The sequence below is a fragment of the Plectropomus leopardus genome, chromosome 3 (assembly GCF_008729295.1).
Source record: "Plectropomus leopardus isolate mb chromosome 3, YSFRI_Pleo_2.0, whole genome shotgun sequence".
Lineage (NCBI taxonomy): Eukaryota > Metazoa > Chordata > Actinopteri > Perciformes > Serranidae > Plectropomus > Plectropomus leopardus.
The window spans coordinates 5,489,867-5,501,619 of record NC_056465.1 but is presented as its reverse complement, the minus strand read 5'-3'; the positions used below and the strand labels follow the sequence as shown (position 1 = coordinate 5,501,619).

Below are 11,753 nucleotides of genomic sequence, written 5' to 3'. Positions count from 1 at the left end.
CTAGTTTTATGGTAAAACCATCTTCCCAGCAGTGAAATACTTCTGAACTTGACAATTATTTCATAGCCAATAGAAACACTGGCAGAAGAAGTATGTATGTTGTTGAGAAAAATGAAAATTTCCTTTTTCAGGAAGAAGGCCATTATAAATAAATGAGGAATATTTGCAACAGTATCTAATTATCAACCCAATGAAGGTATAAAATGGCTGCTTTCAAAGCTTTCAATGTGAAGAATCTGAATTCCACATGATTTTCCACACTTATTACATTTACAAATGTGCAGATTTACAGCCCAAAGACAACATCAACAACTGCAGAAATGAAACTACAAATTCTGACAAAACAACAACAAAAAAAAAAAACAAATGGGAAAGAACTAGGCGGTTAAAATTAAATTAAATTAAATTAAATTAAATTAACTAAAATGAAAGAGTTTATTTGTTTTTTGTTTTTTTTTTCACAAACACATTTTAGAAACAGACAGAAAGCATGGAGAGAAAGAAGAAAAAGTCACTCTGTAACAAAGGTCCCCGACCGATGACTTTGCTACTGCACTTTATGCATCTTAACCACAAGGCTGCCAGGACGCCCCTGAGTTCTATCCACCCAGCCAATCATGCAATTTTGGAGAAAATCTCGAAGCTCTATGCTCTAGGTCACTGCATCTTTTCCTCTTCTATACAAGCAGAAAAGTACATCTTCAAGTAAAGAGTAAACTACAAAAATGGAGGAAAGCCTATTGTTGCTGTTTGATCTCACTGAACAGGAACATTTGGGTTCCTTGGAGGTTCAGGGTTTGATTGTCTGTTATCACTGTGTTTTGGTTGCTTTAAAAAACACCGCTGTAATCGGTGATATGTTCAAGTGATTGACTGATTGATTGATTGATTGGTAGGAATGTGTTGAGAGCTGCAAGAGGATAAGCATTACGGCTCTGCAGCTTGCTTTTAGGCATCTAATGAGATCATCGCTGCTTCAGGCAAAAACAGTGATGCCAGTTAACTTTAAACATTGCTGAAGGACTGTGTTTGTATTGTTTTAGACAAAAATAAACTTTAAGCTGTGACGTTTGCTTTGGTTTACACTTTATTGCAATATTAAAAAAAGCTTGTGATTCAAATATCTCTCATGGGGTATACTGTAATGTGTATCTTTCTTATTTTGGAGCTGTGGATGTCACTGTTGGGTGTGGAGGTACAGGTGTGAGAGCACATGCCGCACCCAGCAGTGATACCAGGTGAAGAATGTGTTCTAGTGAAGGCCTGAAACTTGCAAACAGTGGTTTGGTTATTCTTCAATATGCAACTTCAGAAAGCCACCTCTGTGTGAGCACCTCATGGCATAAATAGACTAAGGGTCTGAATAAAAAACCTTGCACACCTGAAGGAGAGAAGCTAGAAGAAGTAGTTCCCATCTTACTTTTACATTACAGAGGAGTTCTCCCTGCTGATAAATGGTAAAAAAATTAACTTGTACTTCATCTGAAAGTAACAGTGATGCCAGAAATGATAAATGCAATCTTAGTTAAATGGGTCATTTTAGAATTTTAAATGTAAATATGAATATGAATTTTACATCATGAAGAAATTAATGATTTGTAGTATCAAATTGCTTTTCCTTATGCAAATGAGAGCAGCATGGTGGGAGGGTGATTTTTCAACCATGTATTTTTCATGAGTTAAATGTGCCTGCTCAAAATAACACAGACACACTTTTATCACATACACCACAACTGGCTACACCACCGCTCAGCCTGTCTACCAATCCAAGACGTCATCTCAATGTAAAGTCTATGCGCGGCATATGACCTCTCAGCGGGGCCAGCGGGAAAAACACTACTGGACATATTTAGCAGGCCACATACCCCCTGGAAGTAAACCCAGAAGATAGATGCTTTTTCTGGCGTATGCATCAGTCAAACAAATCCCATTGGACTAAATACGTGCCATCTTGGGGTCTTGTATCCAGATTTTATTATACATCCGATCCCTGAGCCATACCACGAGACATGACACAAGACGCAGACGAAGAATGTGGGTCAGCCTGTGCAGACGCTGTCTACGTTACACCAGGCTGTGACACTTACACTACTAACTGTGTTCTCCGAAACATGCTTGAAATCTCAGTCCTTTCCCTCTGCTTTATATCAGTGAAGACACCCACTACAAAAAAGTTAACTTTCTCAAAGATGGACCAAACTCTGATCAAGTCTGAATAATGCATTGAAAAATAACAGGGAGGAGGCAGGAAAGCTCTGACAAATAAGCAGAATTACAATTTTCATGAATTTTATCATAAGAATCATTTCTCATTCAAAAAGAAAATGTTACAAGTATTAAATATAAAGAATACAATTAGGGCTGTCAGCATTAACGCATCAGTTGCAATGTGATTAATGTCCTTAATTGACGCATTACTTTTTTTAAAAAATCAGGTTAATCACCGGCCAACTTTCCCTTCTTTAAGAGGCTGTCCCTGGCTGAGCTTTAAAGGTATCATATGAAACCGGAAGACCTGAGGAATCCAGTGGTACCAAGAATAAAGCTCCAAAAATAGGCTGAATTCTGGCGATAGACAAATGGCATGTTCATTTAACAGGGATCCCTTGACCTCTGACCTCCAGATATATGAATGAATATGGGTTTTTAAGCTACAGACATGCCCCCTTTATGCTAGTCCCATGCACTTTTCTGCTGTCATTTGATTCCTAATCAAGACAGTCTGGTAAGAATTGCCTCACCTCGTCAATATAGACTTCGGAACTGTTTTGTAATGTAAAATAATGGAACTGCAAACATGCAATTAAAACTGTGATAAAAGTATAAAGATAAAAATGTATGTAACCCTTAACAAAAATGCTCCAGGATGCTTTCACTTCAATTGTCTGTGCAGAGTAGCAGCTGTGCTCCTGTGAGAAGTCATTCCTAGCTGCAGCTCACTCAGTGGTGAAATTGAAGTTTTGCAAATCGACGTATTTCTGTAATCAAAGATGTCGATTACGTCAATGAATCGCCACAGCCCTACTTTGTTTCATGTTATTCCCCATCTCTCCCTCTCTCCTTTCATCTCCTCCCCATCTCTCTCTTTTGTCAGCTAACTAACCAAAGGCGTAAAATACCCCCTAATAATATTTTTTTTAAAAGGAAAAGGATTAAAAATAATTTGGGTTTTTGGGAGAGCAGATATGGAGCATAACTTTTCAAGCAACAGGGGGAACACTTCACCTACCCAGCGGCCCAGGTAGACAGGGAGGATGGGCTCTTTCCTCTGCTGCAGGAAGAAGATGACCATGAGGGCGAAGGAGTATGATGGGATTCCACCTTCGGCCTGGCAGTCGATGTGACACAGCTACCGAGAAAAACAAGAATTGCTCTAAGTTAGTCTGCAATTTGGCCTCAATCCAAACAATAAAACAGAAATGTATTTGTTCAATTATAATATCTTCTTATACTTCTTATAGCCTGGGCACTTTTCCTCATTCAGTGTCATTCGCAGCCTTACCCTTGCCCAGTAGCGGAAGGCCAGCACCAGTGGAATCAATCTGGGTTCCAGTTTAGACAGAGCTGCCAGGTGATTGGTGGTGAGACAAGCCACGTCGTTACCTGCACTGACTTTACACATTAGGCCGCTGCAAAGGAACAGAAATGGCAATGAAAAGTGAGAACAAGTATTTTTAAATTGACATTAAATAAATCTAAGTCTAACTGTTGTAATACTTCAACACCTAACTGGCAGATACCATATGGAATATGTACATAAACATATGAAAAAGACATTTATGCAGCACTGGAGGCTTTACATGTGATGTTTTACTCTCTCTTTGGAATAGATTTTTTTGGAAACACAAAAGTTGGTGCCAGACTGTAAATTAGTGTTGGAACTGCAGACCTTAAAGGTCAGGCAAGTGGGAGTTGATATCTACTGCAACAATGTGCAGTTATATAAGTGCACCGAATTTAGACCATCTAACGCAGCTGACTCTAAAGGTACCAAGTTGCAGTCATAAAAAGATTTCCTTCTTTTAATCAATCATCATTGTAATGATGCCAACCAATATTTAAAAATATGAGAACCACATACTATAAATCATTACTAAATTAAAACTCCCTTTCTAGACATGTATGACAAATAAGGTAAACATCAAAGAGAGTAAACTGTCAAAAATATACACATACAGATAAGAAAAGGCAAAAAAATGCATCAATGCATGTAAAGCAACACTCACTTGCAAACATCCCGACAGAAAACAGCAGGAACTTTGGCATGAAAATCTGACTCAACCTCAGAAAATTCAGCTGGAGAAGAGAGACAGAAAAAAAAATTAAATGATCTTGAAGAGGTTTGCACATACACTAATTCACTACAGGACTTTTACATAAAAGCAAAACAACAAAAAGTACCATTTATCACCCAAACCACGAGGTTTAGGTCCTTAACCCCTTCAGATCCCCCCGTCCATTCCAATGGACAAAACCTCTGTTGGAACCCAAATGCATCCAAATTGATGGGATGTCTGTAAGCCAATCACAGTGTTCCACATCATCTAAAGTGGACTGCTTTAGAGCCACGCCCCCTTTTAACAAGCAGGGCTGACCATGAGGAAAAGAAGAAGTGCGTTTCAGTTAATAAATCATATTGTTTAAGTCCAAAATTTGTGTTTAAAGCAAAGATGAGATGTTATATTACTAATAAATGTAAAAAAAAAATCTTAAGTTTTAAAGCCTTTACACAGGATTTTTTTTTTCAAAAATATCCATCCAGTGGAATGGACAGTATATCTGAATGTCACAGGAAAATGAACGTGAGAAATAATGTTTAAATACGGATATAAATTGTTCAGATTAAATTTTTTTCAATGATACAACAACAAGCTTTAATGCATCTTATTGATTATGCTCACAGAATATTGATCTCTGGTATTCCACATACTATTTTCAGGAGATACTACAGAAATTGATTATATTTTTTGTCACAATGACAAAAGCAATAAAAAATATATAAGTGATGTGTTTTAAAACATCACTTTATTTTTTGATATGAGTTACTTAGTCATGAAAAATAAATAATCTCTTTATTGGCTTTATTTATTATTATGGCGATTTCTACGTTAAGAGTCTTTGGTCCACTGGAATGGACAGAAAAAAAACACATAATTAAGTATCCTAATCAAAACGTGCATTTAGAGTAGAAATCCATCATTACAACATATTTCTATATTTTTGTGTTTTGAAAATGAATGGGTTCTGAACAGGTTAAGGAAAAACATTTAAATCATATTCAACCTGATAAGGAATCCCAAACAATGTGCCTCTTGAAACTGTTGTGCTATTTGCAAATACTATCAGATATATGGAACAACACCACAAATAATAATTCCTGACAAAGCAGAACAGTCAGTTAATGCAACTTAGTAAACTATTCATCTCATCATGTCTCAACTTATGGAGAATTTAAAATGCACTGAGCAAAACTTACGGCTGTTCTTAAGAATTTCCAGCACTTGAATCAAGACCTCAGGTTGTGTCATCTGAACAGATAAAAGCAACAAGAGAAAGTGAGACCATTGACTACAATACAAAATATCCCTGCTGATTTATAACGGCCACTTTATGTTATTGGAGAAAATGCAGAAGACAGCGGAAGAAGCACACTTACTGAGGAGGGGTGGGTGACATCGATGTTGATATCACTCGTCTTGAAGGCAAATCGGGTAAGACACGAACCATAGAGACGGAGAGCACAAGCTGAAAAGCCAAAGACAGGATATTGGAAAATATATACAGTATATAAAGTGTATTTCACACTCAGAAGGATTCATCCAGAAAACTGGACAGTGAGAACCAGCAAGGTTGAATTTCAGTGGGACCTAAAATAAAAATAAAGCGTTTCTCAAAGCGTTTCCATTTTTACACAACTCTTTGCAGGAAAAAAACAATTGAACATCATCACAGCATATAACCTGGGAGGTGCTTCTTTATGATCTCTTCCATCTTGATGACCACGGCCGTCCGAACCTCAAAGTCCTCCTCTGAGATCCCGTGCCGCCTGGCTGTTTCTAGGACCGCCACGTCCACGGCCCTCAGCTGGGCAGCGGAGGCAGGAGGCAGGGCACGGAGCTCGTTCTCCTCCTGTTTTTCCTGATACAGAGCATGTGAAAAAAAATAATTCTAATCACATCTTTAGTGCCCATACAGATAAGCACAAATAAAACATGTGTCCTGCTATGAGTGACAACACACACTTTAGAGTTTTCATACCATGATGTTCTTCTTGTGTCTCTTCTCCTTGATGTGTTTGTGTGCTCCTTGGATGTTCTCGATGTGCACAGAACAGAGCTTGCATAAGTATTGATAGTTTGGGTACTCAGGGGACTGCTATGGAAACAGAAACAGAAGCAAAAGTCATCAGTTTATGTAGGGTCTCTTACATGTTTTTAATTGGAAATTTGGCCTTTTGACATGATCATAATCATTAAACCCACACGCTCATGCTAGGTAGAAAAAAAAAACCCAAACAAATCCCTGGTACAAGAAATAAACACAAGCTAGTGATGATTCTATGAAACAAAGTGAACGGGAAAGAATGGAAGGACGGGGTTTCCATAACTATTATCCTTATTATTCTTAAAGAAGTATTACACTTCTGGAAGGAGGGTCTTTCCATGACACTGGGCTGTCTATGCAGTAGAAAAATGCAAATACTTCGGAAATTGGATCCACATGACCAGTGAAAACAGAAAAAAAGGTTTGTGAAATTTGCTTTAGCTTGAGACCATCTTGTAAAGGTATGCAATGAAAGTAAGCATCAGCAACTAAATCTGTTTGATTACATTATTTCCTTTTGGGCTGTCTTAACTGCTGCCGCAATGCAGCTTCAGAGCGCCCTTTTGGGCAGCACTTTTGTCACACACCTGGTCTCTTTTTTATTCCTGTCACATGCATTGACAGATCACGGGATTGGCTGAATTTGTGTGAATCGTTGCGACTGCAACATCACGAAATCCTGAAGAGACTGCTTCAAGCAGTTGTTTAATTTTTATTTCTTCAAAACATGTCTATGATCAAAAAAGCAGATGATGTTTGATCAGAGATCATGAAAGATTTGCTTAATTCTTCTCTATCAATCTACTAGTAAATCTATCATACTATCTATTGCAGATGTATACTCGCTGTACCCATAATGCAGCAGCTGAGATGAGCTGAGTGATACATTTACTGTATATCGGGTGTAACTGGATTGTTTCCTTACTTTCAACAGTCGGTGGATGTAGTCTCTGTAGAGGCGCTCCTCTGCCTGTCGGAGGCCCAGCTGTTGCTCTGTCAGGGGCCCGTCCTCCACCCTGGGCCTCACCTCGTCAATAGACTGATGCATCAGTGCAGCAGCTTTCACCCCTGCAAACAACAAAGACAAAGAGGTTTACCAGAGACACATTTGAAAAAGGAGACATAATAACCTCAAGAAAAACATTGTGCAAACCCACCATGGGACTTTTCCTTTGCTGGAGCCACAGTGGAGCTCTTGGCCTGCTCTTTGAGGCCCTTCTCGGGTGTACCAGGCACTACAGGAGAGCTGGTCTCTCTGTTTGCTGACGGGCTGCTATCTGCAGAAATAGACACCCTGGAGTCAGAAGCCTGAGCCACCAGCTGCGGTTTTGAGCTTGCCGCTTTTCCTTTCCCTCTCTCCCCAGAACTTGTCCTTCCGGTCAGTCTGGTCAGCCTGGACGTCCGTCCTCTCCTCTTGTCCTGGGAGAGCTCTGCTGAAGTTCTGCCCGGCCCGCGGCTTCCCTGACCACCTATATTATGTTCATCCTTAGCGGCAGTGAGGTGTTCTTTGCTGCGGGTTGCAGACTTGGTGCCCTCTTTCTGTGCAGGAGCCTCTTTATTTGACTTCTCACTGGACAAAGCTTTGGGTCCTCTGGGTTGAGACTGTTTGACTGATTTTACTGGACTTATGGACTCGTCCATACCTCCTGTCCTGCTGCTCTTGTCCCTGGTGGAGTCAACACCACGCTGAGGATGACCAGGGAGGCAGGCCACCTACAGTCTAAGGGAAGAAAGCAAAGCCATCAGTATGAATAGCAAGACTACACTGCATTGTGAAAGGCTGTTGTCTTGTTTCACCACTTCAGGTGAAACTTACCCACAAAATAGTTGTGTAAACTTACTTTGCATGTTACTTAACAGAGCTTATATACATTTGTTCACTACAGAAATCAATCTACAAAGAGAAAAAAAATTATTCTTCAATAGCCAAGTGAAGACACAGAAAATGGATACAATACAAATATTATGGTTAACTAAAATGTCATAAGTTCTTAATGCTTTTGTACCTATTTTACGCAGACTACAGCATTGCTGCAAACTTTTGAGGTATTATTAAAATTGGAAATAAAAGTTTGGTATTTGACTATTTTGAGAATATGATCATGAGTGAATTACAATTACGTTCTTTTGACTTGTATGGCATGGTAAAATAGTAAAATAAAACATGGAAAACAAGACAAGGGGTGTTGTCACAAAGGAAACACTTTTTAACTTTTGTGCTTTAACAAAGTCATATGACTTGGTTTTGAAGAGAATTTGTTTTGTTTTTCTAACCTTTTATCTGGACAGAACATGGAGAAATTTTACCTCCACTACATAACAAACCATTAAAAAAAGTTCTCTAAATCTTTCCAAAATAGTTGGTGCAAATCCAGTGAAAGAAGTAGCAGGGAAAAGTTTCCTTGATAGGTCCAGAAAAAACCCACATAAATGTACCATAATCTTTATCTGTTTTGAATCTTTCAAAAGCATTTCTCACAAGATGAATTTAATGTAGCATCTTATAAGTTTGAACTATTGATTTCACTTTTTTGGTTTATCTGCTTTTTATTTTTTCCATAATATTTAATAATTGTTGTGTTTTTCATAAATTTAACAAGGTGTATGCTGCTGTATAACACTGAAGAGAGGGGCTTTTATCTGCTCTCCCTGAACACAAACACATGCACTGAGGTGGAATACAAACCAAGTATACTCACCCAAGTTTGCCAATAACATACTATTGTGAGGTACATTACATGAGAATTTCCATTTTATTCTACTTCACTACATTATGAAGGAAAACATAGTACTTTTTACACCAAAACATTGATTTGATAACTTCACTTGCTCATTATTTTTCAGATTCAGATTATTAGCAGAAAAAATACAAATTAAGGAATTGTGATGTAGTGTTAAAGATTAACTCTTTGAAACCTGTATCGACATCACTTTTCTTGTGCTGCATTCAGATGCCTTCGAAAAGAATTTAAACCTTTGAGCACTGGGCAAATTAGTTTGATTTCTCTCAAAAACATAAGGAAAAAGGCAATGAGAAGCTTGAAAGAAATAAACAGATTTAGATTTTTTTTAAGCCAGGGAAAAAAATTCTGAGAACTATATTTAGAATGATCATGATTATGTGTTTATCATCTTAATAGATGATAAATAGATGAGAATTATTATTTTTTAAACAGTTTTCAGGTAATTTCCTTGTTTGTTTGTTTGTTTGTTTAACTTTCCAATTTTGTGTTCATGTTTTTTTGTTAATTTTCATGTAATATTTTTTTACTTTTAACTAATTTATTGCTAATTTCAGCATCATTTCCTCTTCAGGTTCTCATTGCTTTCTCCCCATGTTTTTGAAAGAAATCAAGTCAACTTGCCAAAGTTTTAAAAGGTTAACCCATCCAGCAGTGTACAAAGTAAAGAAAATTAGCTCCAGTTTTATCAGCTGCAACATTAAAGTGATGTACACATTAATAAATCACTAATTATGAACTTATATATCATTCTGCATAATAAGTACTTTAATTTCAGTAAAATGTTTAAGTAAAATCTTGAATGCAGGGCTTTTAATTGAAACAGAGTATTTTACACCAGGCATTGCTACTTTTACATAAGTTAAGTAAAAGATCTGAGTAAAAGATCTGTACATATGCTGCCAATGCTGTATCAAAGTCTGTTTCCCCCTCTGTACTGCCACTTCACATGTTAAGAATGAATTTGGGATTATGTTAAGTTATGTTTAGGCGATACAGACATGATTGTTTGGGGTTGGCACTAAACTTTGTTTCAGTTAGAGGAGAAACGAAACTGATGGGGAAGCAGACTTGGACACAATGCCACCTGCTCCCTAAATGACTGTAGTAAATGCATGACCCTCCCTACACTATAAAACAGTGATATTTGAAAAACTTACCCTTTTACCCATGAGACATGGGAAAATAGGCCTTTGTTCTTTCAAAAACATAGGGAGAAGGCATTGGGTGATGAAAAAACTTTACTAAAAAGTATACGCAAATTACCCGAAAATTGTTTCAAAATTAATAATAAAATGAAAAAACAAACCAACATGAAAGCCGCCTGGAAAAATTAGTCAAATATATATACTAACAAATAATAATTCTGTAACATAATTTAAAAATATAGAATTATGATAAATATAAATAGATTTTCCTTAACTTTTCCTCCCTAGCTTTTTGAAAATAATTTTCTAAATCTACTTATTTCTTGCAATTTTTTGGAAGTTTTCTTATTAAGATGCTCATTGCTTTCATTCCATGTTTTTTTAAAGAAATCAAGTCAATTTGCCAGGATTTCAAAAGGATAACCCATCCAGCAGTTTATAAAGTAGTGAAAATTAGCTCCATCTTTACCAGCTGCAACATTAAAGGGATGTACGCATCAATAAATCACTAATTATAAACTGATATATCATTCTGCATGAAAAGAACTTAATTTTTGGTAAAATTTTAAAGTAAAATCTTGAATGCGGTACTTTTACCTGAAACGGAGTATTTTTACACTGGGCAGTACTACTTTTGCATAAGTTAAGTAAAACAACAGGACTTCTTGCATCACTGCTCATATGTACAAAGACAGAGCAGACCGAGAAGTGATGCTGCCGGTGTTGTATCTAAGTCCGTTTCCCCCTCTGTACTGCCACCTCACATGCTCGGTGTTGAGAATTCATTTGTGATAATGTTAGGTTATGCTTAAGCAACGCAGACATGACTGTTTGGGGCTGGCGCTAACCTTTGTTTCAGGTAGAGAGAAAACGAAACTGATGGGGAGCCGACTTGCACACAACACCGGGACTGAACGTTAGCTCAACTTCCAAACACAAGCCAAAGGAGGGGGTCATCACGCACGCAGATATTATCGACTAAAAGCAATGCTCACCATTAAAACCAAAATGCGTTCCCCGTGCTGTAGGAAGGATTCACGCTGACTTCCTGAAGACTCGTTGCTTGGCCGACTCGTAAGCCGTCTTCGCGAGCTAACCAACGTTAGCCGCTGTGCCCCCGGTCGTCCGGCTGAGCTAGCTGACGGGAAATAAATAATACTGGCACCCAGTTGCCACACAGCAGCAAGTCATTAAACACCGCGAGACACGACTGCGACCAGGACGACACACGACAGCGCCTAATAACTTACTTTGAGCCTCTAAAGTCGATTTCGGATTATTATTTAGCTGCCTCCATGGTGCTGTTCTAAATAATGTTTTTAAAATCCCACGGCCCTGGTCAAAACAGCAACCATTGACGCCATGTTAATACATTAGCTACCCCGCTGCATTGTGGGAGTGCCAGTGATGATGAAGAGGGGCGTGAAGTGTGCTGCGTTCAAATGCAGCTCGGAAACTGTTTACTGTAACTACAGTAATTTCTCTTTTCTTTTATTTTTTCTTTTCTTCTCTCACAAGAAAACAAAATGTAAGACATAAG

General features: G+C 37.9%; 1 protein-coding gene across 1 annotated transcript in view; it reads right to left on the bottom strand.

Annotated features, from left to right (window-relative positions):
- The window catches only part of tut4 (terminal uridylyl transferase 4), a 27,602-nt gene extending 16,023 nt beyond the window's left edge, over positions 1-11,579 (bottom strand). The window contains exons 1-10 of the mRNA XM_042513351.1: positions 11,209-11,579; positions 7,482-8,044; positions 7,250-7,392; positions 6,259-6,375; positions 5,961-6,138; positions 5,657-5,745; positions 5,477-5,528; positions 4,227-4,296; positions 3,503-3,629; positions 3,230-3,349 (exon numbers count right to left, since the gene is read on the bottom strand). Coding sequence (XP_042369285.1) covers positions 3,230-3,349; positions 3,503-3,629; positions 4,227-4,296; positions 5,477-5,528; positions 5,657-5,745; positions 5,961-6,138; positions 6,259-6,375; positions 7,250-7,392; positions 7,482-7,965 — 1,380 coding nt within the window. The 5' untranslated portion in view covers positions 7,966-8,044; positions 11,209-11,579. The remainder of the gene's footprint in view (positions 1-3,229; positions 3,350-3,502; positions 3,630-4,226; positions 4,297-5,476; positions 5,529-5,656; positions 5,746-5,960; positions 6,139-6,258; positions 6,376-7,249; positions 7,393-7,481; positions 8,045-11,208) is intronic.
- Between the last annotated feature and the right edge of the window lie 174 nt (positions 11,580-11,753).